This window comes from Balaenoptera musculus, chromosome 1 (assembly GCF_009873245.2).
Source record: "Balaenoptera musculus isolate JJ_BM4_2016_0621 chromosome 1, mBalMus1.pri.v3, whole genome shotgun sequence".
NCBI classification, from domain to species: Eukaryota; Metazoa; Chordata; class Mammalia; order Artiodactyla; family Balaenopteridae; genus Balaenoptera; species Balaenoptera musculus.
In genome coordinates, this window is record NC_045785.1 from 163,540,486 (window position 1) to 163,567,137 (window position 26,652).

The 26,652-nt window shown below is 46.9% G+C and overlaps 1 protein-coding gene across 4 annotated transcripts in view; it reads left to right on the forward strand.

Moving 5' to 3' along the window:
* SUSD4 (sushi domain containing 4) overlaps positions 1-26,652 on the forward strand; it is a 137,637-nt gene that overhangs the window by 96,564 nt on the left and 14,421 nt on the right. For all 4 annotated transcript variants that reach the window (XM_036827581.1, XM_036827590.1, XM_036827575.1 and 1 more), the window contains exons 4-5: positions 3,470-3,643; positions 8,092-8,280. In XM_036827581.1, coding sequence (XP_036683476.1) covers positions 3,470-3,643; positions 8,092-8,280 — 363 coding nt within the window. The remainder of the gene's footprint in view (positions 1-3,469; positions 3,644-8,091; positions 8,281-26,652) is intronic.

Genomic DNA, 26,652 nt, shown 5'->3' on the forward strand with positions numbered 1-26,652 from the left:
CTGATCAATTGATTTGTACGTAGGTATACATGTGTAGTACTGCCTTAGGGCCTTTTATCCACTCTGTTATTTATTTATCATATTAAAACCTCATTGTTACTAGTAGCAAGATACAAAAATAATGATAGTGATAGGCTGGTGAAAAATGATTTCTGGAATGGAAGCTTTTGATATCCCTCAAATTTATCTCCAAAGTACCCATTGATACCCTGTAGACAAAAGTTTTGACTGTTGACCTGATTCTACTTGACAGAATCAGTTATTGATAGACCTTTTTTCATAGGTATATTTCTTCGGTAACAATATTTTTGAAGCAGTTTTTACAAATTCTTTGTGTCAGCTGGATGCATTTGTGCTATAGAAAATCATGTTATTTCTATATGAAACTTTAGAATTGATGAAGATTGCATGTTTCTTTTCAGAGACTAAAGATACTGGTGTATGTCTTTCCAGAGAAATAAGGTCCAGAGTTGTTGACTGCTACCGATAACTGGTTAGGACATGTATTTATTCCAAAGCCTTCTTTCTACTTCACCGTCCTTCATTTGGGGGGCTTAGGTGCCAGACATCCTGGATTAAAAAATAATTAGAAAGGCTCTGGATGGTATTTTCTCCTGTCAAGGTTTAGGTTAGGCATTGTTAGAGCTGGTCTGTCTGAGTTTTGTGCTTACGCGTAGGGCATTGCCGTTTCTGGCCTCTCTACCTTGGTGGAGTTTGAACTCCAACTTTTGACTCCCCAGTGGATATGGGGTGCCACTCACATAGTAAATTGGTCCTATATCACTCTCTATGCTGACTCTTCTTTGAGTAGAGTACATAATTACTGGCATTTGGGAGGCTGTGAATTCCCTTTGAACCTATAGTCCCCTGCCTATGGAAACATGACATTCTAATTAGAAGTTCAAAGCATTCTATACTATAGACCACTATGCAGAGAAGCCACTCTTGGAAACAAGGCTTGGGTGCTTCCGCTCCTGGTCAGCCAGTCTCCATATGTCACAGTGTCCAAATGGCCAGTTTTGTCCATTGAGTTTACTGCCACTAGTTGGCCGCCTCCTGAGTATCCTGGTTAATTCCTGAATAAGTTTTAAGTCAACCATGAAAATAACTGTTAGTCATATAAATTACTACCACAGGATCTATTTACAGCCCAGATTTTACAGACGGATGCCTTGACAAATGTGTTTTTATTTGCTGTGAATAATTTCTGCATAGCGATATTGAAAAAAATGTAATTCACATTTTCCATTAAGAAGAAGGCAGCAGCAGTGTGCAGAGAACTGTCAATTATCTGTGACTCCCGTCATCATTATTCTGGGATTGATTTGGGAGGAATTCAGCTATTCTTGCAGGAAACCTATTGGTTAAACATGAACAGTTAGGAAACCTCTTTCTGCAGCCTGAGACACAAAAATGAGAAGTAAGATGGAAACCAGAACCCGGTTCTCCAGCCAAGACTCTCTCTGTTGAAATCCATAGGCAAAGGGAAGAGCTGATGATGGGTTTCCTCAGGGCAAGGCTTAGCTGCCAGGACTGCCCCGAAAGCCTGTTAATCAGCCTCTCGAGGGGGCTGCAGGCGCACAGCGTTCTCGGGCAAAGGTCCACATGGCTTCCCTCAGCCTTTCTCTGCCAGGTGTGTACAAAGGTCTGGAGGCGCGGAGGGAATGTCAGAGGAAGTGGCGACACAGTCCCTGCTCTCAAGCTAATGGTGGGAACGAGGGCTGAGATCAAGGCAGAGCCGGGCTCGCAAGCGTTTGCCTCCGGAGGACTCATAGGAGATGGTGAATGGCCTCAACCCCTGGGATCTCAGCTGCCAGGGCCCTCCTCTGCCTGGGAGGCCTCTTCTGCCCGAGGCTTTCCCGTCACTAACATTCTGTTTTCTGGAGTCCGTTGTTGTCAGATTGCTCCCAGTAAACCCAGCCTCAACCCCACATCAAAGCTCCTGGGACATGCTCTTTTGAAAGCTACCCAAGTTCCCAGCTCCCAGAGCCACCCTCAAGCCAGCCACCTGCATCAGGGTTCCCAAGGTTCATCGCCCTAGAGCTAATCGTTCAAAGCTTAGAGGAACTTGAAGGTCAGACTTCCTATTAATACTCTTCCAACCTATTCTGGATTCACTAGGCTTTGGGGAGTGGCTGAGAAACCCACTGAGAAATTTCCGAAGGAAGCTTCTATGATCATCAAAGTGCTGTTTTTAAATTTTGCCTTGTTTCAAAAAACGAAGAAGCAGCAAACTGGAAACATAACTCATCTACCTGACTCTAAAAGTAGAAATAAATAAATAGCTCATGCTTACAAGCATATATGCGTGTAAAATCAGGGACTTTAAAACAGGAGATGAAGAGAGACACATGGTGAACAAAGTGACTTAAACCAGATGGGACTGACGTGTACACACTGCTATATTTAAAATGAATAACCAACAGAGACCTACTGTATAGCACAGGGAACTCGGTTCAACATTCTGTAATAATCTACACGGGAAAAGAATTTGAAAAGATACATATATACGTATCACTGAATCACTTTGCTGTACACCTGAAACGAACACAGCAACATTGTTAATCAACTCTACTCCGATATATATTTTAAAAAAAAATTAGATGGGATTAGTTGGGCGGTGTTTAGAGGGGGAGGGGCCAGCGGGAGCAGGATCCCAACTTCCCAGCGCAGAGTGGAGTGGCCCGCAGGGTAAACCGGAGGTAGCTAGAGTTAGAAGCGGATAGTTACGATTGATCAGTTTTATTTTCTCTTTTAATCATTTTGTTGCATGATTGTCCCCCCAACACCCTTCTCCTGACTCCATCGCCTCTTCCCCTCCCAGCCACCTGCATTCTGCTCTGACTCCATTTTTCAAAGACAACATTTGCTTTCTCTGAGCCTTTTGTGATACTGGCAGTAGTATGTGCTGCTCTATTTATTATCTTTTTAAAAACAGATAAGGTGGATGGGAAATGCTAATAGCAAATGCAGCCCCAGCTCGGCCGCCTGCTGTTTTGCAAAGTACATTTTCTTATCAGGCCCAGGCCCTCGCCCCACAGGCAGAGGCGGGGGGACCAGGCGAGACCAGCCAGCCAGGCTGTTCGGTGCAGCGCACGGTCCACAAACCCAGCCAAGTGGGCAACCAGCTAGATAGTTCAGGTGAATCCCCAGCTTTGGTCTTTCTTCACTCGTTTCCAAAATTGCTTGTAAGCTCAACTGTAGGGTGTAAAGTGTCGCGGGCAGAAAACAAGGTTCCTTTTGGACCTGGACCTCGGCACCTCGACCCCTCTTCCTATTTGTCTGTGAAGCAGGTTCTGCAGCTTCTGCTGCTTGCCCTTGGGGCCTGAGTCTAGTGATAACTAAGGAACCATTTATCAGATCGCCATGTAGGTTGAGACCAGGTGTGAAAATAGGAGCTTTCTTGTGAAGCTGTGAACCACAACTGTTTGAATTCCAAAAATAATGTATCCTTTTTACACAATTGCAGATTGCCGCATCCCGCAAATTGAAGATGCCGAGATTCATAACAAGACATACAGACATGGAGATAAATTAATCATCACTTGTCATGAAGGATTCAAGATCCGGTACCCTGACCTGTACAACAAGGTTTCATTATGTCGTGATGACGGAACGTGGGACCATCTGCCCATCTGTCAAGGTACGGGGCTGAGGCTGTGGTTCTCAGCTGTTCTTTCAGACTTGATTGTGGAGCGTGTACACGTGTCTCTAATAGGATGACAGGGGGAAACACAAAGCCACGCACACCTCATGGTTCAGCTGTACTGCACGCTGATCACCACAGCTCTGTGTTTGGAATCTTCCCACAATTCCCTGTGCTTCTCTCCAGCTCTATACACCCAGCTTTAAAGTTTAAATGGGAAATACCTTATTCTTTAGTGTGTTGGATGTCTCCTTTATTCTAAGAAACCAAAAGTCATTGCAGAATTAGGAGCCTTGTAACTGGGCTGTGAACCCAATGATGAACTATTGTGTATTTAATGGAAATAACAGCATCTATACTGATTTCGGTTGTGGTGGGAATATATTTAAAGCCAATCTTACAGAGGCTATTTTCTCTTAATAATGTTATCCTTTTTTATAATGCATGAGGAGCAGAAAAATAATCAAATTCAAATTTCATCCAAACCGTACGATGAATATTTATCCTCTTGCGTTTTTTAAATTTGCTTGGGCCGACACAGAGGGCCCTATTTGTGAAAATAAGCCCTCGGGTTCCCATTAATTCTGATTTTATTTTTTGACATGTGACTTGGACCAAAGGACCAAGAAACCCATGCATAATTCATAATCCCCGGGAGAAGGCTAGCCATCTGATTTACACCAAAAGCACTGGCGTGTTAGAGTTGAGAGGGATGTCAACTTTCTGCTTGGAAATCATGACGGGCAGACTCTGATATTGCTTTGTGCACTCCATAGTTGGGAATAAATCATTTCCTTATGTGAGAGTTTAAGAGTCACAGCCCCTTGAAGAAACAAAGGCTTCAGGATTAGGAGGACAGAGGCAACCCAGGTCCTCACCCTCCTGCGTTTCCCCCCAGAAGCTTCTGGGTTGTTCAGCGTGTTATGTGTTACATTCTTAAAGGAGACACTTGATTTATTTATACTCTTAGAGACTCTCCAGAGAATCAGCAGCCGGCTTTCAGGTGGGGCTGTTTATCCAAATGAACTTTATTAACCATGGATTCATTCCAGTCCTGCGGCGCTATCCGAGCAACGGCCAAGAAAATTATTTCAGACTCCAACCCCTTCTTGCTTTCATATTTTCCACTTGTCTTTCGGTTCTCCCACCCTTTCAATTTCCTTTTACGTCCCTTAAATACAGTACGCTTCTTTAGGAGTTCTTTTTATCCCAGTGATTTTTTTTAAATGCCCTATGGTGATAGACATCTTGGGGTGTCATTGTCACGAGTTCAGGTGCAGGCTTGCCTCTTGCTCTGTCTGCGCCCTCTTGCCCCTCCCCTCTAGCACCCCTTACTAAATCTCAGTCATAACACAGCTTCGATGTTTTTTGCAGCAACAAAAGAGCTGGCCGGCCGCTCTTGAAAGGTGTGCTTCTTCAAACAGCAATACAGCCCACAGCCCACCTTCAGCCCTCCTCAGAGCCCTCGGTCCCCACAGAGGAGGTGCCCCTGGTCTGGGCCCTGATACCGCCCTCCAGCCCCTGCACCTTGCCGTCCACTCGCGTGGGCACAGCAGGGTTGCTTTAGACAGCCTGACACCTCTCGAGCCCCCAGGGGGTATATAATTGGCCCTTCGAGTGACATTTCATCCTGTAATTTTTATTTGCACCTATAGATCCAGGGGCTACAGCCTGAGGAGCCGTCTCTCTGTTATCTCGAAGTGCAAATAGAAATCACATTCAACTATTGAGTCGAAGCCAGTTTTCTACTGTATTTTTAGGACAGGCTGTCCTCCAACCAAGAGTGGACATAGCTTTCCTTCTCTGATTGGCTGCACGTGTTCCAACCCCTTTCATCTCCTTTTGGGGTCGGAGGTGGGAATCGTTCCAAGGCCATTTTTCCCCCGGAACTTTGTGTTTTAGAGATCCATGGCCCGATGCTTCCTGCTCCCTGTGGGTCAGAGTTAGTTTTTTACTTAGGGGATGCAGTTTATCCACATGGGTAGCTTAGAACCACACTCCTTCCCAGAAGGAGGCAGGGGCACAGTCACGTGTGCCCACACATTGGAACCCTGCTCAGGGTTCTAACACATTCCCTTGTTGGTGTTGATTTGCTTATCTTTTTTTTTTCTCAATTATTGATCCTGTTTATGCCCGATTGCCAGCCTCCCTCCACACATTTCACTTTTGCCATGAACAGTGTCAGTTTTCAGCTCCGAAAAAAAAAAAATCATTTAAGACAGTTGGGACTGCCCAAAATGATGGCTGGGCACCATGCATTTCTGGTCTGGTCCATCCTGAGTGTGGCTTGTTCCGGGCAGGGATCTTTGGGGTCTGTGGAGTCTGCGGGGCTCCAGGACACCAGGATGCAGCAGTGCAGGTTGACCCTTGACGGCCCCAGAGTGAATGCCTCCTACATTCTGCACCCCTCACTGTGGTGTCTGTGTCTGCTCTGATACAGACACAGACACCACAGTCTAAGGCGCCGACCCAAGCAGTTCGCTGAATACGTGGCTCTTCGACGCTTGTATTGTAATGTGTCACAGAGTCATCTTAAGAGAGGAGTTCCATCATCTGCTGCAGTGCCTGCGTGATATAATTTGTGCTTGGTGATTGGAAGGGAAAGTAGGTTTTTCCATCATCCATTATTTACTACACACACAATTAGTTCTCCCCGGGAAGAGCACAGCTCTGCAGGGTCATTATTCCCTCCAGTGAAGCTGCTGAAGCCAATAAGAAATTCACTGATCACAGCAGATGCCACACCAAGTGGGCTGCTGTGCCACTGGGAATGTTCCACTGGGCTGCACAGGCTTCACGACAAAAGGCAGCTACTGTTTTACAGAAGCAGGGATCCAGGTCTCATGCTCACTCAGATGGCACACAGAATTCTGTGCATGGTGCACAAACTCGCTACGGCACGTCTGCTCAAAGCCTGGTGCCACGGCAACAGCACCCGGAAACCTGCAGCAGTGCAAATCCTTGAGCTCTACACGGACCCACTGAACCAGAAGTTCTGGGTGGGTGGGCCAGCAGTCTGTCCTACAAGCCCTCTCTGGGTTATTCTCAAGTTTGAGAACCACTGCGTTACATGTTACTTTCCTATTTCACCTAAAACACAATGGGATTTTCAAAACTTTCATTGCACTACGTCAGACAGGTGTCTTCCATTATCTGCTGCCATGGGACCCAGTTTGCATCCTAACCTTCTCAAGCTGCCCACCACCACTGCTGAAACAGGAAATAGTCTCTCTTTCCTCTGTGGCACCTCAGTGGTTCTCAACCCTGATGGCACTTTAAGATTACGTGGGGAGCTTTAAAAAAGATAGGGGTGCCCAGGCTGGATACCGACCCAGGCACAGGGCTGGGCATTGGTGTTTTTAAAAATTTCCTCAGGTGAAAAGGGAGCCCTCCTACACTGTTGGTGGGAAGGCAAGTAGGTGGGGCCACTGTGGAAAACAGTATGGAGGTTCCTCAAAACACTAAAAATAGAATTAACATATGACCTAGCAATTCGCCCCCATGCATCTATCTGGACAAAACTTTAATTCAAAAAGATCCATGCACCCCAATGTTCACAGCAGCACTGTTTACAATAGCCAAGACATAGAAGCAACCTAAATGTCCATCAACAGAAGAATGGATAAAGAAGATATGGTACATATATACAATAGAATATTACTCAGCCATGAAAAAGAACGAAATAATGCCATTTGCAGCAACATGGATGCAACTAGAGATTATCATACTAAATGAAGTAAGTCAGACAGAGAAAGACAAATACCATATTATATCACTTATATGTGAAATCTAAAATATGACACACATGAACCTATCTATGAAACAAACGGACATAGAGAACAGACTTGTGGTTGCCAAGGGAGAGAGGGTTGGGGGAAGGAGGGAGTGGGAGGTTGGGATTAGCAGATGTAAGCTATTATATACAGAATGGATAAACAACAAGGTCCTACTGTATCACACTGGGAACTATATTCAGTATCCTGTGATAAACCATGATGGAAAAGAATATAAAAAAGAATGTATGTATATATATGTATAACTGAATCCCTTTGCTGTACAGCAGAAATTAGCACAACATTGTAAATCAACTATACTTCAATGAAAAATAAATTAATTTAAAAATTTCCTCAGGTGGTTCTAACATGCAGTCAGGGCTGGAACCACCGGCTAGGGGTGTCCCGATCCTCAGCTCCACCTCCCGTCACTACTTCCCTACTCGTGTCACCCTCTCGATGCCACTTGCAACTATAAAAGCAAATACCTGCTTTAGAAGTAGAATAGGTACGTAGATAAGGAGGTCTGAGCATTTGAGACCAAGGTGTGCAGTCCTCGGAGGCCATGCCACGTTTACAGCGGGGGAAACCGAAAGACATATAGTGCTTTGTCTTTCAGGTGTACCAAGATGACCACGTGAGACAATTCCCTTTTTCTTTCCCACGTCGCAGGCTGCCTGAGACCGCTCGCCTCTTCTAATGGCTATGTGAACATCTCCGAGTTCCAGACCTCCTTCCCAGTGGGAACTGTGATCTCCTATCACTGCTTTCCTGGATTCAAACTCGAGGGGTCGGAGTATCTTGAGTGCTTACACAACCTTATCTGGTCGTCCAGCCCACCCCGGTGCCTTGCTCTGGAAGGTATCACATCTTATTCTTTTGGAAGTTGAATTTTGGCTTATTAAAGTGGATGTTTCAATAGGAGGTAAAGAGCTGAGAATTATGGTCAGCAGTAACTTCTGTTCCCTGAGTACACATTGCTTGCAGAGGCAGCTAAGCCTGGTCGTCTGCCGTGAAGCGATACTTAACAACCAGACATAAAACTGGCTTCCCCCATTCTCAGGCTTAAAGGGGATGAAAGAGAAAAGTTTCAAGCGTCAAAGGTTACACTGCAAAATATTGCAAAGTTAAATGAAATGTCTTCAAAAATTAATTTTCTCTGCACCAAGTGAAAACAGATTGTATTATGGCATCATTAATCTCACCCCTCGTTTTATTGTTGTGTCAGTGTTTCCTCCTGTTTCCATTCATTTTATGGCTTGGCTCTACTAAATGTTTTGCTGCAAGCACACACTTGGAAGCCTGAAACCAAGAGATCTTTCCTCCTTGTTTTTGTTAAATGTATGTGATTATTTTTGAGTGTGGTTCACTAAAGACCACTAATCAGTGGTATGAAATGGTCGGGGTGGGAGGCGGTCAGAGCGTCCACTGCTGGAGTCAGGCCAGTGTCTGTGGGTATAGGGTCTATAGAAACTTCTCCTAGGCAAGCTGGGCATGCTGGCTCAGCCCTCACTTCAATTCAGGTCTTGAAATTATCATCGCAGGGAACAAACACCGACTTACTTCTTGGCATCTGAATACAGTGGGCGGGAGGGGGGGTCTATACGGGGAAAGAAAAAAATGAAAGGAAATCTCCAATCAAGAGCCCCTCCAAAGCCCATCTGCAGCTTTTCTTGGGAAACAAATCAAGACACAATAGAACGTAGAAACAAACAAGTTCTTACAGGCACCGTCTGCGTCCGCGCGTGCACCTCAGTGTGGGACGAGGTCGGGTTAGGAGGTGTGTTATGGGGGGTGACAGCCAGAGGGACCAGAGGTGTCTCCTAAGGAAGACCATGGAATGGCTGGAGCCATGGAGCCTCCTTAGAGAGAAGGGAGGAAGGGGTGGAAGGGAGGGGAGCCTGGTGCTTGAAGGAGAGAGAATGCCAGCCGGGGCCGTCAGTGGTGCTCTTCTCCTAGGCTGGTAAGCGGAACCCCCGCTCGCCCCGACTTCCCACCCATCCTGAATCTCCTAGGGGGTCAGAGCCCACAGTAGAGAGAGAGAAAATACAGGACACCCAGTTAAATCTGAATCTCAGATAAATAGCAAATACTTTTTTAATGTGAACATGTCCTAAATATTGGATGGGACTTACTCATGGTCAATAAGTATTCTTTGCTTATCCGAACTTCAACTATAACTCAGTGTCCTGTATCTTCATTTGCCACATCTGGCAACCCTAGCCTAGAGGGATAAGGGTATCCCCTCTATTTCCACTGGGAACAGCTCTTCTGCCGTCTGGACACCGCTGGCCAGCGTGGTGAGTGTGGGCTGCTGGTGAATGGGGGCTTTTCTGGTTCCTGGAGGTTTCTCCCTGCTCAGATAACCAGAACTAGAGGACCTGTTAAAGGTATCATGTTACAATTATATCAATTTAAAATGCTATTTTCAAATCTTTTCAAATTTGGTTCAAACGCCTTTCAAGCCATCATATTCTAAGCTTCATTTTGAGACTTTGAAAGCAGTTTTTCTGGAGCTTAGGGAATATAATGTCAATAGGCATAAAACAAAATCTCACTTTAAGGGGCAGTGAGCTAAGGTTATGAACAGGAAGCCGTGACTGGCTTCTGATTGGAAACGAGTCTCGTGATTTAACACAAGTCCCTTTTTCTCTGCCAGCCTGGCCTGTGCCCGAAGGGGACGCTAAAAGTCCAGGTGACAGCTGCCTGTGACAAGAAGGCCACCTAATACCTTTTTTCCTCCATTTTTAAAAAAATAATCTTTACATCCTTATTTTCAATACATGTTCCTTTCAATTACCTGATGCAATTAGTTTGTGAGACCCTTAAATGCTACCCTGGCTAAAGACACCAAAGACATGATTCTAAACTGAGAGAGGCAGAGAGGACTAAAGGGTTTTTTGTCTCAAGACTTGATAGAAGCGGGGTTAAAATACAAGGTAAGGATCCACGAACAAAAAGTATCCAGGTGCACCCGGGTGTTGGTATTTCCTTAACTCTTACTTGAATAGTGTATCATCTTTTTCAAAGGCGGTGCCTTATTTATGCAAATTGTCAAAGGGTATTCAACGTAGATGCCCTGTCCCGACGTAATCTACCCACCCCTTTAATATATCACCCACGGTCCCCCATCCCCTCATTTTGTTTTCTGTCTTCCTGAGCACACAATTTGATTTTTCTTGATGGCAGAGTGAAAATTATCACACTGTGCTGTGGAATCATGATGCTCTTGGGGGCTTTGAATACATATTAGGGTGTTCTGACCCCTGATATGACTGGGTCTGGACAGCTGGGCCGTGGAAGCCTTTCTCTGTGAGCTTTTTATCCCCTTCCCTTTCCTGTCTGCCTATTAATCCGTCAGTCCATCACATGTCACTGTACCTGTCACTTCAGTTCCCTCCACCCCTCGAGCTCTTTTTTCTAACCTGCCACGAGCCGGGAGATGGGATCACCAGGATGGTCATGGAGGCGCTGTAGGGTATTGATTAGAGTGTGGGTTGGAATCAGACTGGCTGAGTTCACATCCTGAGTCTCTTACTTAATCACTTTGACCCAGGGCAAGTCACTTAGCTTCTATCAGCCTCTACTTCCTCATCTGTAGAATGCGGGAGATGATTATACCTGTGGGACTGTGGGGATCCAGTGTGATAACAAGTGTAACACATTTAGTGAAGTGCCGGGTGCACAGTTGGTGGTCGATCAAGTGTCCATCATTATTATTGCTCTTAGACTTGTGTACAGAGTCACACTAAATGAGAATCTGGACATGGCTGTGTGAACAAAATACCCAGGCTTTTATGCATTTACATTGCAACACCGTTTTGGTTGTTCAGAGGAGATTTTGGTTACTTGCATACTTTTAACTGTGTTTGTATAAGATGAATCCCAGATAATGGGAGGAAGTACTGAACAATAATAATGATTGCCAGTAATCTTGAGAGCTTACTTTGTAGCAGAATGTTTGACAAAGTATCTCATTTAGTCCTCCTATTGCCTTTGTGAGACAGGTACTATTTTTTTTTTTAATATTTCTTTGGCTGAGCCGGGTCTTAGTTGCGGCACACGGGATCTTTTTTTTTTAGTTGTGGCGTGCGAACTCTTAGTTGCGGCATGTGGGATCTAGTTCCCTGACCAGGGATCAAACCCGGGCCCCCTGCATCGGGAGCGCAGAGTCTTAGCCACTGGACCACCGGGGAAGTCCCAGACAAGTACTATTTTTAACCCCATGTTACTGCTGAGCAAGCCCAGGTTTCTGAAGATTCAGTAACTCACCCAAGGTCACACAGTTAGTAAGTGGGGGAGTGGGGACTCGAACAAGGGTCTTTGCCACTTGGAAGCTCGTGCTCTTCATCACTAAGGTGCGTTATGTAATTATGCGTTATCTAATTTGTTCTGATTTCTTTACAATTTGATATTTTTATAGCCCTTTTTTTAAAGCGTTAAAAAATTTAAAACAGTTATCACACAGGCAGGGATTTGTTCTCCTAGTCCAGTTCTCCGCCCTGTAGAAATCCCGGCTGCAGGGGGCCATGAGTCCGGGCGGCAGAGAGCACTCCCCGCTGCCCCGCACGTGCCCACGAGTCACCCCGTTACAGCAGAGCCTCACTTCAGCCCCTGGGCTGTGCAGGGATTGTGTCTCCTCTCGCAGACCGGGCGACTGACACCTTGAAGGGTGGCGTGCCTTGTCCACACTGCCAACCCTTGGCCGTGGCTTCTTCCACTACGTAGTGTCTCCTCTCCTAGTGGCAAAGAGCAGGCTTTGCTGGCGCCAGTGTTGAGTGGCAGCGGTCACACTCAATGTCAACAGTCCCGTAACTGAGGCCTGGCTTCATGAAGGACTTTATAATTTGGAAGGAAAAACTCTGGCAGCTTCACCAAAGGTGGCAAGAATTCCCAGGCCCAGTAGGAAGGTGTGGGTGACGTGTTTCAAAGGCCTGGGGCCGTGGCACCTGGCTTGTTGAGTGGTAATGACACCCGTCTCCTGTCTGTTTTCCCACAGCTGGGTTGTGTGGGGTAAAACACCTGAAATCACAAAATCTTGGACCACAATGTTGGCTGCGTCATTTAAAAATACGCGAATGTATAAATTTGAGGCTGGAGGGAGCCCCATGGGTTTCTATGTGCTGGTCTTTCTCGCTGTGGGTCTGCGTGCTTTTCTTTATCTCTGTGTGTCTTCATGTTTTCCATTCTCAGGTCGTCTTCATCTCTGAGGCTTTCATTTCTCTCTCTTTCATACACACACACACATACACACACACGCATTGAATCCAAGAAATCTTTAAAAAAAAAAAAAAAACCTTTGACAGTGAATGTGGGCATTTTCTCATTTGTAAGTGCTAAGAACTCTGTTTACATTGTCAGCAGTGTTTATTGGACACCTGGTAGGCACAGAGTGACACCGAATTGAGCTCTGGGGAATTACAGAGAAAGAAAAGGACATCATTCTTTACTTTGAAGACCTTAACAGTCTAATGGGGAGAACAAGATGACAAATCCCGTTACCTAGAGACTAGCGTCATCACAGACTGCACCGCGTGTGCCCACAGCTACCTTAACCAAAGGGCACGTGCGTGCTTCTGCATTTGGAAAGAGTGAAAGGGAAGTTCTGGTAGGTGGTATCGCAATTGTAAAATGAAAATTTCTGTCTGGGGATCTATGAGTTTTTGTTTCTTTTCCCTGAAGGCCAAACAGAAGTGTGTTTTTTGTCTCTGCTTGGGCTTTGGGAAAAGAGAAAGAGTCTAAACATCTTACTCATTTGGAAGGACTGTACATTTTGAAGCTCTGTAGAGCTCAGTAGCCAAGGCAACATGCCTTAGTGTGTGTGAGGAGTGCTGGCCCAATGGTTTGAAGGTGGAATATAGGAGGATATTGAGGGGCATAAAAATAAGCAAACGAACCAAGCATGCAACAGACGGTTACAGGCAAGGCTGCAAAGACACATGTCTAGGAAGTGGTACTAACTCCCCAGAATCCCATAGACACTGTGATGTTAGGGCTGCAAGGGATGCCGGCTACAGGTGGCTGCAGAAAAGGGCTCTTTGTCTGCATGGGGAGGAACCATCCAAAAGCCTTAAGTATCGGATCACTCCGTTCACGTTCAAGTTTTCAAATGTCCTGGAAGTAGTAACACGGGTGCTGGGTATCTGTTGACAGGAATTCCTGGGAGCAGGTTAACGACAGCAGAGTTCACATGACTGCATCTTTGAGGCAGGTAGCAAGGGCTGGGAGGACAGATGGTTGACGCCCAAACTTGGAGTCTTTAGTCCCTGGTTGTGACCTCCCCACTTAAAGATTCCTCTGTTTCCCAACCATTAAATTAGAGGGCTGGATCCTTTAACCGAAAGTCCTTCTTCCAGTAGCCTCTGGGGAAAAAGATGGGATCAGACCTAGAAAGGACCAGTCAAACATTTCGTGAGATTAGAGTTTGAAAAGAAAGAAACCCAAATCAGTGGTATATGCTATTTTAAATAAATGCCTGTGAGATTCATGTATGCGTTCAGTAAAAATTTTTATGTTCGTATGCCAAGTATTTTGCAAGGCACAGAGGATACAGAGGCAAACTAGTGACACGAGGTCTCTGCCCGCTGGGCTCACCCATCCCACGTGCAGTTCCTGAAAGTTCACTCTACACAGGTGGGGCTCGGTTCCGAATATTCCATTTCTAAGTTTTCAGGGCCTTTGGTGGTAGAGAAGATTGTCACCTACTCTGAGGCCGCCTGCAAGGGGTTCCCAAGGGGGTCTCTGTGTGTGGTTTTGAAGGAACTGACACGTTGAGCCACTTTTTGCCGTGTTGGATTGTCTACCACGTGGTGCCTGGGCTCCACTCCAAAGGCAGCGGGAACACGGGCTTCCCAGGAGGACCATGGGCGTGGACCCCGGGGCCCAGGAGAGTTTGTTGTGCTTGTGTGTTTGCTTTTCCCAAACAGAGAAATAAATCGCTCCAGGAACCGTAGGGGCCTACGGTTTCATTGGCCATGACTTAGGCGGGGGCTTCCTCAATGCTGACCTTTCAACAGACTTTCTCAGCTTCATGGCTGGCATTTCTCCCAGGAACAAGCAAACCTGACCTCATTAGAAGCTGAATATCCAAGACGTTTTGTTTTTAAATCCAGACAGTCCCCAAACTCAGAATGCCCGAAGTAATTCCCAGCGCCCCGCCCCTTCCCATCCATTTCACAGCTCACGTGGTCAGAGCCGGAAGCTTAATCAGTTTCAGATGCAATTACAAGGAAAGGCAGCAGCGAGATTTCCTAAGAACCTACGAGTGCCCAGGGGTCCTTTTAGGTCTGCATCCTTATATAAGAAAAGAAGGAAAAATAAGAAATTTAAAAACCCTGTTCGATCAAACGTGAAATTACTTGAAACGTTCCAATTTGGGATCAAAACTCAAAGCCAGTTTGGACGGGGTGGATTCCCAGTTCCTGAGAGGCCTTTTCAGTGTGCTTTGTTCCCGAGTCAAAACTCGTTTCTGCTACAAGAGGCGCCCGGAGGCAGAGGCGCCGGCAGGGATCTCTCTCCAGGAGCCCTGCCTTCGCGCAGAAGCGCCTCGGGACTTTAAATGAATCCTGTGGAGGAACGAGAAAGAGAGAGGAAGAACCCGGGCCTCCTCAGAAAAGACCTGCCCTGCGTCTTATCCTCGGCAGATAACACTCAAAGGAATAATCACGGCCCACCCCGTGCCAAGGTGGTTCCCATTTTACAAAAGGAAAATACGAAGCACAGAAAGGAGTCCAGGCCTGGTCCGAGGAAGGTTGCTGTAAATTATTGTCCGTGGTGAGGTCACGGGTTGCCGTGTCATCCCCTAAACCAGAGTCAGACGTGCTCCCATGGAGCTGTGTCCCTCCTGCTGCCACGTCTCACCAGACAAGCAAAGGACCGTCAGGTCTCTCGTGCCTTCCTGCCCAGCCATCCTCAACCACAAAGTGGCCAACTGGACCTCTTAATTAGCTGGAAGCTTCTGTATTGAGTCTTAAGTCAATCAAGGGAAATGACAGAACCAAGTCACAGCGGGATTTATTGGTGCCGATTTGGGACCATTGATCATAGAATTCAGAGCTTAGAAAGCCTTAGACATCACCGGTTTACCTTTCCCCCACCCCATGCACTGCACCCTGGCACTCCCTTTGCAGAAGTGAATCAGCAGTGCTGGAGATGAGTGGATTTGTGCGAGGTCTCGGGGTCTGGGAGTGCCAGCGAGGTGCCCACCCCTGTACCCGGCTCTGGCACCACCGGACTGCCTCAACGTGGGGGGCCCAGGCCACTCATCTTCTCTGCCTTCCTCACTTACATTCTTGAACAGGGAGAAGCAGATCAGAAGTTTATCTTCTTAGGAGCAACTCCAAGGCAGAAAGCACCTTGTTCCTCCCTGCATTCCCCTGGCACGTGGTGTATGTACTCATCAATGTGTAGCTATTGTAACTAAAGCCTCCTTTGACTCCTTTGACTGTTTGTGGATGCCTGCTCCATGCCAGGCCTTGTAGAGGCACCTTTAGCACATGATCTCTCATCCTAATGAGCGTCATGAGAAGTTAAGTGTGGTGCCAACGGCAGATGAGGAAACTGAGGCTCAGAGAGTCTCCCCCCTTTCCCAAGGCCACCCTGCTCACAAGCGGTGCCGCAGGGGGCCCCCTGAGCCCACACTTTCTACCCACACTGCTCTTCCAGGCACTCCTAGGACCCAGAGTACCTGCTGGAGATTAGGGCCTGGGCTCTAATCCTAGCTCTGCTGCTTGCAGAGAGTCCATTTCGTTGGATGGGAAGGGAGGGAGTGGGAAGAGCTGATTTCTGAGGCTCTTTCCTAGCCGCCACATTCCTTGACTCTGCTCTGAACCAGAACGCACCCATCCAGAGGGGCCACCCTGCCCTCCGCTGGCTCTGGGAGCAAAGCAAAGGGAGAGTTTCTCCCCTGGACGACTGCTGACAGTTTCCCGGAGGCTCGTATTCAGTCAACCCATGAGCCTTCATCACCAGTAGGCAACTGGCAGGGAGAGGAAATAGATGTTTGTTGGGGGTCATCTTGGCACCAGCCACTTCACTTATCTTTTTTTAGCTTTAAAACAACTCCAGGTATTATTATGCCCCTCTTCACTGACAGTCAGCAGGCTGGTAACATGGCCTCGGGGAGTAAATTGCAGAGCCAGGATTCAAAAGATTCAAAAGATTCAAAAGATTCAGTCAGCCCTGACCTGACTCCCCAGCTGTGCTTCTTCTGCCCCTGCTGGCTCCTGCGAGAGAGGCCAGGTCCCTGCCTTCTGAATAATCTGCTCAGCTGCCCGTGGGCCACTTTTTTCTCTGCTGATGTTCCCTAGAACCTGGATTTTTATCATGTAAGAGATTTTAGAGGGAGAGAGGAGGAGGGTACACTATATGATTTGGCCCAAACTGCACTGCATATAATGTTGGACAACATGGGAACTTTCCCTTCCTCCCTCCCTCTCCCACTTCCTTCCTTCCTTCCTTCCTTCCCTCCTTCCCTCCTTCCTTTCTCCCCTCCTTCCCTTTCTCCCTCCTTCCCTCTCTCCCTCCCTCCTTCCCAGTTAGGACTCTGGTACCAACCAGAGATGTACTAAATGCTGTGGGGCTATTGCTATTAGGAATTCAAGTCCTGCTACCCACACCCACCCAGGCCTCCCAGCATTCAGAGGAGACCAGCTGGCCAGGACCAGGGTCTCCCTCCGCCTCTCCTGGGCTCTCAAGCTTCCTGCAGACGCACCCATGATCCTGCCAGCAGCCAAATCCAAATGAAATGGAGTCAGCAGACAATGAAGAAAGGAGCAGTGAATGTTCTTTTTTCTCTCCTGTTTACTCAGTGTAGCAGTGGGGCCTCTATATGGGAAGAGGGAGAGAGGGCTTCTTTATCTGCTTATCTGACCCTATACCCTTCCCTTTCCTTCTCTTCCAAATGTAAGAGGATTATACAAGGCTAGGAAATACTTGGCCAGGTGGTTTTGTCCTGTCCTCAAGGCCCTGAGGCCCAGGGGGTCCCTAGGAAGCCAGCAGAGTCCAAGGTAGCTTTGTTCCAGCTGCCCTCACCGCCCCGCCCCATGGCAGTGTTTTACATACTTGCATCTCGTGTTCCCACTTAAGATTTATTTGGAGAAAGAGCTTCCCATTGTAAAGTATGAAAATCATTCATCTAATTCTGCCTCCTTAGAAACTTGAGACCAGAGAAATGAAGTGATTTGCCAGGTCACAGCAGAATTCCCCCATCTCTTCAGACTCCCAGCCTTCAAGTATGTGAGCCGATGGCTAATTTCGAACCCTCATTAGGCATCCAACTTCCATCAGTCAAAGTCTTACGTGATTTCCCCATCTTACTCTCAAAAACAAAAGACTCTTCAGTTCCCTGAAGACAGATGTGTTCCCTGGGCCTGGAAAAGAGGAAATCTCAGGTCGTCCCCCGTCATGTGTCAGTGACGTTGGCTAGGGAGAAGCCCTGTCTGAAGCAACGTGGAGGTCGCGTTGTGAACTGAAAATGTCTTCTGCCATCTTGGCACACGTGTTAGGGCATCACATCTCTCCTGTTGTTTCCTGGCAATGAAAATTCCTGTATCCGGCACTGTTTGTATTACAGCTACCTTGCCTGTGACCCTCATGGGGTTTTTTATTAGAAGAAAATGCAAACTAGCAAGCAACCTTGTTAATTTATTGTTCACAAGCAATAGTAAATTATTCTAATACTATTTCCATGTACTGTTCATATATTACAGCAGAGTGATTACCAGAAAATAGCCGCCTGCGTGTCATAGCAGCATTTCTGAGGGATCACTGTGCTTAATTTTCCTCTCTCTCTTTTCTTTATACAATAAGTAATTGCCGCTGTAGCACTTCCTCTTCTTGGGCACACGTCTCTCTTGTATTCAAGAGTAGATTGTGCCGTGGCATCAAGAAGCTTCATGATTCTTTTCTTTTCTTTTTTTTTCTATATTGAATCCAGAAACACTAAGAAATCCTAAGAAAACCAAGAGACCTTGTTCCTATTTTTCAAATGGAACCAAGTTCTCAGGCTTCCCGGCTACTACATTATAGGCTCTTATTCTCTTGAATTGTATGACTGCTGATCTGATAGATGGCCCTGAACTCCCCCTCATCCTCTCTCTCCAGGCCTGCTGTTTGCCAGCCGTAGCCCCTCGGCATGCTCTGCTCGCTACCTTGCTTTCCTTTTAACCTCCTTGGAAACGTGTAACCATCAACCCTCCAGCTCTCCTAGGATCATCTTTTTTTTTTTTTTTTTTAACCTCATTCAATTGCAGAGATTTTACATTGACATCAAAGAATAGAACTGATTCCTTTTCCCACCAAAGGCGAGCAAACGTGGCAGAGTTCTGGACTGGTTTCTCTCACCAAATCAAGGAAAGAAGAGAACACCAATGGGGGACTTGGCTAACCGACCCCCCCAATGTACTGTCACGTTCAGAGATGGGGTCCCACCAGATGGGCTCGGACGCAACTTCTCCCAAGGCCCCTACCTCAGCTCTCACCCGGGCAGGCAGCCTGTCCTGGAGCAGATTCAGGCCCCAGGGGGACACAGTGGATCTGAAGCCAGGCACCATCACTCATGTTTTTATGGAAATGCCTCCTGGTTGCAAGGCAAAGAGGTGGGGTTGAATCCTCGGAAACGGAATAAATTGGAAGCCCCCTCATGCTGGCTCTGTCGAAACCCTTTGTCAGATTGTGTCAGTAAGGATGCTGCAAATTTTCTGCAGTGGAAGCCACTCGTATAAAACGAGACTCCTACACGCAAGCTTCTCCTGGGGTCAGTGTTCTGAATTAGTCTGAATTCCAAACCTTCCATGGCAGAGATCTGAGATCTTTCACCCCTTTTTTGCAGGCCAGGCTGGATTCGAGGGGACAAGGTTGTGGGGACCAATCCCTTTCAGCCACCGCGTTCATGGTTCTCACCAACATGTATTTCTGCTTTGCCTTGTAGTCTCCTCATATTTTTGAAAAGCTTACAGGCGTGCAAGCAGAGGTCTTTATTTTGTGATGTTTAAATGTCAGGTCAGTGAAAGGAATGCACAACTAAGCAACTTCAAAGCTGCGGCCAGTGGTTTGAGCCACTGGCTATGCCGAGAGGGTGACTTCATCACGCTCAGAAAATAGATGGCTTGTACAAAAAGGAAAATCTTCGTGTTTTTCCTTAAACTCTAGAATATCTTCTCCATCCCTGCTCCAGGCAGGATTTATTTCCTTCTTTCCTCTCTGGAAAGTTAGATGACTTTGGTAATAAAACCTCTTGCAATCAGGTGCAACACAGAAGGTAATAAATCCCTTCAGTTACTCCCTGCCTTTTACAGACTGAGAGTCACCAGGAAGTATTCGGCAGGGTGGTTTGGGGGTCATTCCTTCCCAGTTCCCACCCCCAGCCCCACTTTTCTTTTTCTTTCTTTCTTTCTTTCTTTTTTTTTTTTTTTTTGGCCGAGCTCCTCGGCTTTTGGGATCTTAGTTTCCTGACCAGGGATTGAACCTGCACCCTCAGCGGTGAAAGCACCAAGTCCTAACCACTGGACCTCCAGGGAATTCCCGCAACCCCACTTTTCTTCACAAGCAGTTACCAGAGTTCCCTTTTTTCCCTAAGGTGATTAGAAGTCTGGGATGGTAGGCAGGTAAAACAGTCACACCTGTCTGTGTCCATCTTGGTGCCTTGCATCATTCTTTTTTTTTTTTTAGTTAGAACCTATAACATAATATCTGTGTTCGCAATCATTTTCTCTTCCTGTACAGAAGGATTTTTTGTTGTCTGGGGTTTTGTTTTTGCAAAAAGATGGTGCCCGACTCTAAATTGTGCCCAGATTTCTGTAAAGTCAAAGTGCTTAGCGGAGGTGGCCCTTCATCTGATCGTTCCTCTTCCTCCCAGTACCTGGGGCTCCTGCCGAAAAGTCTAGGACTTTGCTCACATGCTGGCCAGTTTGTTCTTCAATGGATGAGAACTTAATGCATTTTCTAACGCCATATCTTCCACTCATGGGCAGGGAGGTAACAGGTCCAGGCATTAAGGTGGTGGAAACAGCTGGAATTTTAAAGAAGCCAGTTATACTGGATTTCAGATTTTAAAACTAGTCCTTAGCTCAGGAGATCACAGGCAAACAACATGTGCCGACATAATCTGTATTTTCATGCCATAAATATCTTATTCCAAGGGAAATTTTTTTGAATTGGGAAGAAAAGTAAATTTATAGGAAGCTAGGACGTTCAGAGTTCTATAGACAACCATGACTAAAATTGCGTGTAAGAGGACCCTTACTCTCCCATACTACTTGACCTTTTCAAAGGTCCTGTGGTCCTTGGAGTTAACTGTGAGTGACTCTCTACTGTCCCCAAAGCATAAGGCTCCCCAATGTGGTTTCTGCCGGCACTACCCAAAGAGAAGAATGGTATCTCCCCAAGGAGCTCTTAAGGTTCCAGCCCTGGGATGCTGTCCTCCTGCATTGCTTTATTCCACTCCATCCACTAAAGCATAGCTCATGAAATAACCACTTTCATGTAAAACGATTCTTCTTTTTACTTCACTTTGAGGAAATCTTGGTGTCTAGTTATTTAAGTGAGACATTCTGACATTAGCCAGGAAACCCTCCTGTTCTAGCCGGTTGCTTCCCTGTGGACCTGGCCCAAGCGCTTGGCCACTTCCTCCCAGGCCAAGGGTAGACTCATGCTGTACTAGTTTCCCTGCACTGCTGGAACAAAGTACCACAGGCTGGTGACGTAAAATAAAATTAATGTGTTCTCTCATGGTTCTGGAGGCTAGAAGTCCAAAATCCAAGTGTTGACAGGACCATGTTCCTTCGGAGACTCACCTTCCTTCTAGAGGTGGCCTTGGCATTCCTTGGCTTATAGCGACACCATTCCAGTCTCTGCCTCTGTCATCACGTAGTGTTTTCCCTATTGAGTCTGTGTCTTCACATGGCTATCTTCCTTCTGTGCGTCTCTTCTCCTATTATAAGGATACCTATCATATTGGATCAAGGGCCCACCCTACTATAATATGACCTCATCTTAACTTTTACATCTGCAGTACACCCAGTTTCCAAGTGAAGTCATATTCACGGGTAACCTGGGGTTAGGACTTCGACAGAACTTCTGGGGGAACACAACGCAATCCACACCATGTGCTCCCCTTGCCTTGGCTTGAGAAGAAGCAGATGCTTCTTGTATCTTCCTTGTACCTCTTGTGTCAGGTTTAAAGGACCGTCTTCAAAGCTTCCCAAACCCCAGCTGGCCAGCATCCTTGGGCTCCACCCACAGCCCTGTCCTAAGCTCGCCTCTCCTCTGGCCCTGTCCACAGCATCCTGCTGATGCCCACAGGTGGAACAGGAATGCTCTGTGTCCATCAGGGTTCCCCCATCTTGCCTTTCTTCTCTCTCGAGAGGCTCCAAGGCTTTTCCAAACTCTAACCCCACTGTGCACAGCCCACATCTTTGCAGATCAAGAAACCCATTCTGTCACATCTGGTCCTTGGGTGGCCTACGCTCCCTTGTGCCTGTGCACACGTAAAACCCTACAGCAAGGCTCAGTGAGAGAGCATAGCTTCGGAGTAAGCCTCACTTACGGTCAAATCCTCGGTCTTCTATTTATTTGACTTTGGACAAGTAACTTCACTTTCTTGAGCCTCGATTCCCTTCTCTGTATACATGAGGCCATAATAATATCTGCTCTGCAAAACTGTGGTTAGGATGAAGTGGAACAGTGTGTGGAGTGTATGCTGCTCTCATGGTCGGGGCTTGTTCAAAGTTGTCATTGGCCTTTCTGCTTGCATTTTCTCTCATTGCCTCATAATATAGCTACTATACATACACAATATAGTTACTAATAATAGTAGCTATCTGTTTATCGGGCATCTATTTTTGTGTCAGACAGTGTGCTTGATTTACAGCTATTATTTCTAATTTTTATAAAATCTCTGGAGTGTGGGTGTTGCTATTCCTGTTTGCAGGTGATGGAAACTAAAACTACGTCAGAAAGAGGTTAAATGAAGTGCCCAAGGTCACATAGCTCCAAAGTGTTTGAGCCAAGATTTGAACCCAAGAAAATGCTCTTTGCACTATGTAAAGTTGCCTGTAGGCAACTTCCATTAATCCACTGATGTTATGTCTTCCTGGCTTTTCTCACACTCTCTCCTTTCCTGCTCTTCTAGCTGACTTTTCCCCTTTTTCCTTTTTTCATTGTCCATGACTTCTAAGCCAGTAGTTTTGAAATACATTCAGATGTCAGAAAAGCATGGTACTTTTCACAGAATAGCAAATTTTTTTTTTCTTTTTTGTTTTTGCAGAACACTAAGGAATACTGTGTAAGCCTTAGAAGCACTTTTGCTAGCAGAAAACAGAGCTATGTATTTTCTATGTACAGTATGGGACCATACACATAAGTGTACACATGCACATACACGCATGCACCCACACTCAGCTAGGAAAAAAGCATAACCACTTGCTTTCCATTATCATGAACTTAGTACTCAATTATTTATTCCCTCATTTGCTAGGATTTGCTAACAGATGAGATTGAGAAGGCACAAGAAATTTAAGAAAAAATTTATGGGAGACAAATTTGAAGTTCGGAAAATCAATGTGTTATGCATTAATATCAGTGTAGCACCTTGGTCCAATTTGTTCAGAAGGAAATTAAGAATTGCTGGAATACACCGGCAACATTTTATATTCAGCATGCTCTCATGGGGAAGGGTTTGCTGATTGCAGGGAAAAGCAGGAGACACCTGCTCTAAATGCTCCCTTCCCTGTGGGCTTTCTGTGTTAACTTGTGGGACACACACCTTTTTCATCTTGAGCCCCCGATTTCTCTCCCTTTCAAAAAATTAAGATGCCCCGATTACCATCAGGCATTCCATCTGTGGGAATCCTATTTGAGAAGATGTTCACAGGCATCCGAACACTTTGACACCACAGATGTCTTGTGATTTATTTTCACATCGTGGTGAGTGAGGCTGTACTGGGCTTAGCCCCTGGTGCTTGAGTCACTACAAAGAAGGAAGGACACCTCATTGGTACCCAGAAACACGTGTCAGAGTAAATCATGGTTTTACACCTGCTCCCTCACCTGTGTGCTCCTTTGCGGCTTCACTGTGTCTCCAAAACTAGACACACTTTGGATTTCTTACGTGAAGCCGTATTTTTTTTTTTTTGCACTGAAGTTTCACAGTCGTCATCAGATGCATCGTGTGTTCCTTCAGGGACACCCTAATGTGGTGACTCCAAGATGGAACGCAGATCAGAGCCCCTCCCTCAGGGCTGCCGGGTAACATTGATCTTAAATTTGATCTGTCAGCACATCTCCAAGCAAGTCAACACCTTGCTCCATCAGGCCTGGAAATAAGCAAAGGCCCAGCCTTGTCATCATTTGCTTCCTTGGGTGGACACATTTATTGGCCTTCCGTGTTGTTACAGCAAAACAAAAGTGGAAAACGTTATGTGCTGTATAATGTTTATTGATTTTCCCTGAGCTGAAAGCAAGGTTTTGGACGTAGCCTTGGAAGCAGCTGTGATTTTGGCATGGAGGGTGCCAGGCAGCTTCCTGGAATCATTACCCAAACTTAGATCAGCCTGGGGCCAGCCAGTGGGGGCAGTGGCAGTTTAATTATTAGAAGCCAGCAGAACTCCTGAAGGCAGAGTTTTGGCTGGTTCTGTACGTGTACAGAGCAGCGCCCGTGCTCTTGGTTCCTGAGAGGTGCTCGGATATCATGCTGCTGGTCTTGAGATGATGCCTTTGGACTTGAGACACAGACCTGCTGGCTTTCCCACCACCTCCCCGTGCTCTGCCAGGCCAGCTGAGGGCCAGATTCTGGCATTAAGAGCGAGTTTTCTCTCCTTGTCACCGCTGAGCTCAGCTGCAAAGCTTCGTCGTGGTCTGGGGCGGCGCTTCTCAGACTGGACTGTGTGTGTGAGTCACCTGGGAATCTTGCTAAAATGAAGTTCCTGATTCAGTAGGACTTGGATGTGGCTTGAGATTATGCATTTCTAACAAGCTCCCGGCTGATCCCAAAGCTGATGGTCCATGGACAGCAGTGAAAGGGCCTCGTGGAAGGTAAAGACTCTGACCAGAAACCATGGCAACTTACTTCTCACACTCGCTCCCCTGGATGTTGTAAGCCCTCCATCCCAGCAGGTGGAGAATGGAGGGAGATTCATCTCCCCAACTCTCAAGTCTGACCACCTAGGAGAATCACCTGGGGAGCTTCAAAGACCTGGCCACACCCAGGACCCCACCCCAGACCACCCCAGGTGACGCTGATGTGCAGGGTCGAAGGACCACTGACTTAAGTCACTAAGATGCTCCTCAGATGGTAAGATGTTGGCATGGCGGGGAGGGTGGGTGCCTGTCACGGTAGCAGTGAACCGCAGGAAAGCGAGTGCTTTGCTGATCCACACTGGAGAGCGTAGTAGACCCACTCCTGGGAGGAGGCTCCCCAAAATGTGTAGTGGCTCAAACAAAACAGAAGTTTATTTTCACGAGTGGAATTAGTGAGTGTGGGTCAGCCGGTGCCTCCTCTCCACCCAGTCGTTCAGGGGCCAGTGGAGCCTCTGCTGTGTTCAAGGTGCAGCTTCTAAGGTCCTCTTGGGAGGTTGTCTCATCCTAGAAGCTTGGAAGAATTCCGTGCATGGGGTCTGGAGGAGTAATTATCACTTCTGCTCACATTTCACTGACCAGAACTCAGAGGAACAAGGGACACTGGGCAGTGCAGACAGCTCTGTGCCCAGAAGGAAGAGGGGAACGGGATCGTGGGGGCAGCCAGCAGCCTCCGGCACCAGCCCTGTGGGCTGGATCTGGGCACACAGACTAAAGAGCCAGCTTCTCCCTACTCGAGGACCACCCAGGGGGCCGCATGAAGCTTTGGAAGACTAAGAATGGAAACACGCAATCCAAATACCTGGGCTCGTGGCTCAGAAGGATTAAAAAAATAATTAGAGGTGGTACTGTTTTACATTCTTCTGTCCCCCCCAAAATAATTTCTGTGAATGTTCACGAAGCACACAGACTATTTTTTTTTTTTTTTTTTTTAAATTCTGAGCTAACTCCTCGCACTTTTTTTTTTTTTTTTTTTTTTTTTTTTTTTTAGCTACTTTATTTATTTATTTTTGGCTGTGTTGGGTCTTCGGTTCGTGCGAGGGCTTTCTCTAGTTAACGGCAAGTGGGGGCCACTCTTCATCGCGGTGCGGGGACCGCTCTTCATCGCGGTGCGCGGGCCTTTCACTATCGCGGCCCCTCCCGTTGCGGGGCACAGGCTCCAGACGCGCAGGCTCAGTAGTTGTGGCTCACGGGCCCAGCCGCTCCGTGGCATGTGGGATCTTCCCAGACCAGGGCTCGAACCCGTGTCCCCTGCATTAGCAGGCAGACTCTCAACCACTGCGCCACCAGGGAAGCCCGACACACAGACTATTTTTAAACCTGGTTTTCCTCTTCTGGACATAGTGAAATATATGAATGGGCGAAGGGCTGTGATAAGTGATGTATAATTCTCAGCTCTAAGTTCCTCCTTCCTGAGCAACGGCCTCACCTCATACTGCCTTCAGAGAGTGCGAACCTACAGATGGCAAGTCCCCCACGTCTCCATCACCCTGGCTTCGATCCACTCGTCCCTGTGTCCAGCTCTAGTTCTTCCCTCCGGCCTCCTCCTGCTCCTGTCAAAGGCCAGTCTGTCCGCCGATGTGCACAGGACCACAGCTCCTTTCACCTTCATAATGACCTTGCATTCCTTCTCCCACCTAGCATCACCAGCCTTGTCCTCCATGTTGGTCTGCTCCCGTAGAGGACATATAAACAAGGTCCAGGGCTCCTGGGGGGCGGGGGGTGGGCAGGATCCCCCGGGCCTCCAGCTGCCCCATTGGCTGCTTTCCTTTAGCAAACTTCTCTGAGTCTACATTTCCTACCCCGCCCACTCCTCAGCCCACACTGCCCCTCTTCCACTGGCCACTCACCACTCTTCTGAAATTGCTTGCCTCAAGGTCACCAGTGATTTCCAGTTGTTCTCAGCTTGCTGGGAACTACTCCCCCCTGCTCAGAACAGTTTCCTGTCTCAGCTTCGTTGGTCCATCCCTGTCTGCTCGGCCAATCTCTTTCACTCTTTCAACTGATTTCTCAGCCTTTGGATGGGGACCCCCTCCTCTTTTCTCTCTACCCTCTCTCCCTAGGTGAGTTCACCCGGTCTCATGGTTTTCAGTCTTATCTCTAGGCTCATGATGCCTGAGTTCTTTTTCTTTCTTTCTCTATTTTTTTTTTTTTTTTTTT